Below are 2,323 nucleotides of genomic sequence, written 5' to 3'. Positions count from 1 at the left end.
TCATGTGGTTTGTGCAACCACTATCAATTAGCCAACTTTCTGTTGATCTTGTAGTGGTAAAGCAAGAAACAACAAAAAGATCTTCTTCTTCACCCTCTTCAACAAGAGCTTGTACATTCTTTTGAGTTTTTGATGACTTGTAGATTTTCTCCACATGCCCTAATAATCCACATTTATGCCATTTCACATCTGGCCTCCACCAACACTTCGTCTCTGGATGATTGTTTTTCTTACAAAAAGGACATGACTGAAAAACATGAGAGGATTTTCTATCATTTTTGTGGTTGAAAGACTTACCCTTTTTTTTCAGAAATTTAGCTATGAAAGCCCCTTCAATATGACCTTCTTCTCTCATGAGTCTTCTTTGTTCTAGAGCCTGAAGTGCGGTCAAAAGTTCTGCCAAGGTAATAATAGAAAGATCTTTTGAGTTCTACAAGGAAGTTAATGTGGCTTCATATCTTTCTGGAATTGTTACAAGTATTTTTTGAACAATTCGAGAATCAGGAATATCAGTGCCAAGAAGCCGTATTTTATTTGCAATGCCGAGAAGCTTGTCTGCATAATCTTTGATTGTCTCCGAATCTTTCATCCTTTGCATATCAAGTTCTCGAACCAGATTCAAACCTTGCATTCCTTTGATTCTCTCACTTCCTTCATACTCTTCCTTCATAAACTTCCAAATTTCATATGTCGTTTTCAACGTCATTATTCTATTGAAAATGACTAGAGATACGGCTGTGAACAAAATTGATTTGGCTTTGGATTTTCGAAGCCTCCTTTCTTTGTGATTTTTCATTTGAGAAACCGTAGGATTATCTGGCAAGGGAGACACTTCGTAGTCCTCTTCTACCGCTTCCCACACATCGTTAGCATCTAGATATGCTTCCATTTTGACAACCCACATTTGATAGTTTTGTCCATCAAATACAGGTACAGAAACGATAGTAAAGGATGTTTGAGATTTCATCTTACATGTGGTGGTTATTTTGTGGTTGTAGGTGTTTGTGGGTTATATCACAGATCCCGTAAGATCCTTTTTGCTCTTTATACCAATTGTTGTGGTTTTAAAGTATAAGAGACAAAAAAATAAAAGGGAAACTGATAATTTTATTGAGCATAAGCAGTAAATATTTATACTACATAATTTGTAACCAACTTTGAAAAAATATCTCCTAAACTAATTAATTAAATAATGCATAAAATCTTCCTAAGAAAGAGGATAGAGATATATTTTTATTTAACTTCTTTGACTCCTTCAACCAAATGTTGTTTGAGTCACAAAATCTCAACAGTGACATGGTCCTTATACGACTTTGTAGGAACAAAACAAAAAAAAATACCTTGAAAATTCAATGCAATAAAAGTCTAAAATTGATATTTCATTAGTGTTGTATAAACAAAATAGTAAGCACCCATATTGATTGCTCTGCATGTCGAGTTTACAGGTAAGGATTTTTTATATTTTAGATATTATGTTTTGGTTCTTTAACCGATATTATGTTTTGATTCGAAATATATTCAGATAAGATAAAAATATATAACATTAGGCTTTGATTCAAAATTGAAGTCTATTATTTACTTTATGCTTCATATAGTTTTTGAACCGAGACCTCTTCTTATATTTTTTAAAAAAAAACAATCAATTTCTTCTCATCCTCACTATTTTCCATCATAGAACCATTGTGCTCTTATCAACAAACAGAGTTATCATTACCTTTTCCACCTCCACATTGAATAAAAGAAATTAAAAAAATATTTGCATTAAGAAAAAATAATTATGAAATAGAAAAAAATATATATACAAGATGAAAGAACAAGCCTCTAACAGCTTTCGAAATGGGAAGAAAAGGGATGTTTGTAGTGACAACGCGTCGACATACTTCACGTTGGCTACGAGGAATGGAAGGAAGGAAAGTGAAGGAGTGATGGCGAAGGTGGTAGCGTGGTTTGTGGTGACGAAGAAGGGAGCAAAGTAACTCTTGTACTAGAGAACTGATGCAGCGGTGCAAATGAAAAAACTTTAGTAAAAATATAATTTTAACCCTGACACATGAATAGGCCTCGATTCTTTAACCAAAACATATAATTTTCTAAATAATATCAACTAAGACCTATAGTTGTGCCAATATTTAGAAAAATGTCACATATGACATTTTTGAAATTATTTGCAAAACTATAGATCTTGGTTATTATAGGTAAAGAGACTGGACAGTTTCTCGTCGACCTAATTGGTGACTCTACTGTTAAGACCATCATCACAAATCCAACATATTCAACAAGTAAAAGCAGGTAAAACAAACTTGTTGGCTTTTGGTTGTAATTA

At 33.1% G+C, this 2,323-nt stretch overlaps 1 protein-coding gene across 1 annotated transcript; it reads right to left on the bottom strand.

Annotated features, from left to right (window-relative positions):
- Window positions 1-430: 430 nt before the first annotated feature.
- Window positions 431-889, bottom strand: LOC124832700 (uncharacterized). Its single transcript, XM_047306973.2, has one exon. It carries the CDS (start codon window positions 887-889, stop codon window positions 431-433), a length of 459 nt encoding a protein of 152 aa, XP_047162929.2.
- Between the last annotated feature and the right edge of the window lie 1,434 nt (window positions 890-2,323).

Source organism: Vigna umbellata, chromosome 4, assembly GCF_029865625.1.
Source record: "Vigna umbellata cultivar VRB3 chromosome 4, Vumbellata_1.0, whole genome shotgun sequence".
Classification (NCBI taxonomy): Eukaryota; Viridiplantae; Streptophyta; class Magnoliopsida; order Fabales; family Fabaceae; genus Vigna; species Vigna umbellata.
The sequence above is the reverse complement of the archived record's forward strand: the minus strand, read 5'-3'. Positions and strand labels throughout refer to the sequence as shown.

What these genes read in the sequence shown, in the direction of transcription:
- LOC124832700 (XM_047306973.2), bottom strand. Translation starts at nt 889, where the DNA reads ATGGAAGCATATCTAGATGCTAACGATGTGTGGGAAGCGGTAGAAGAG.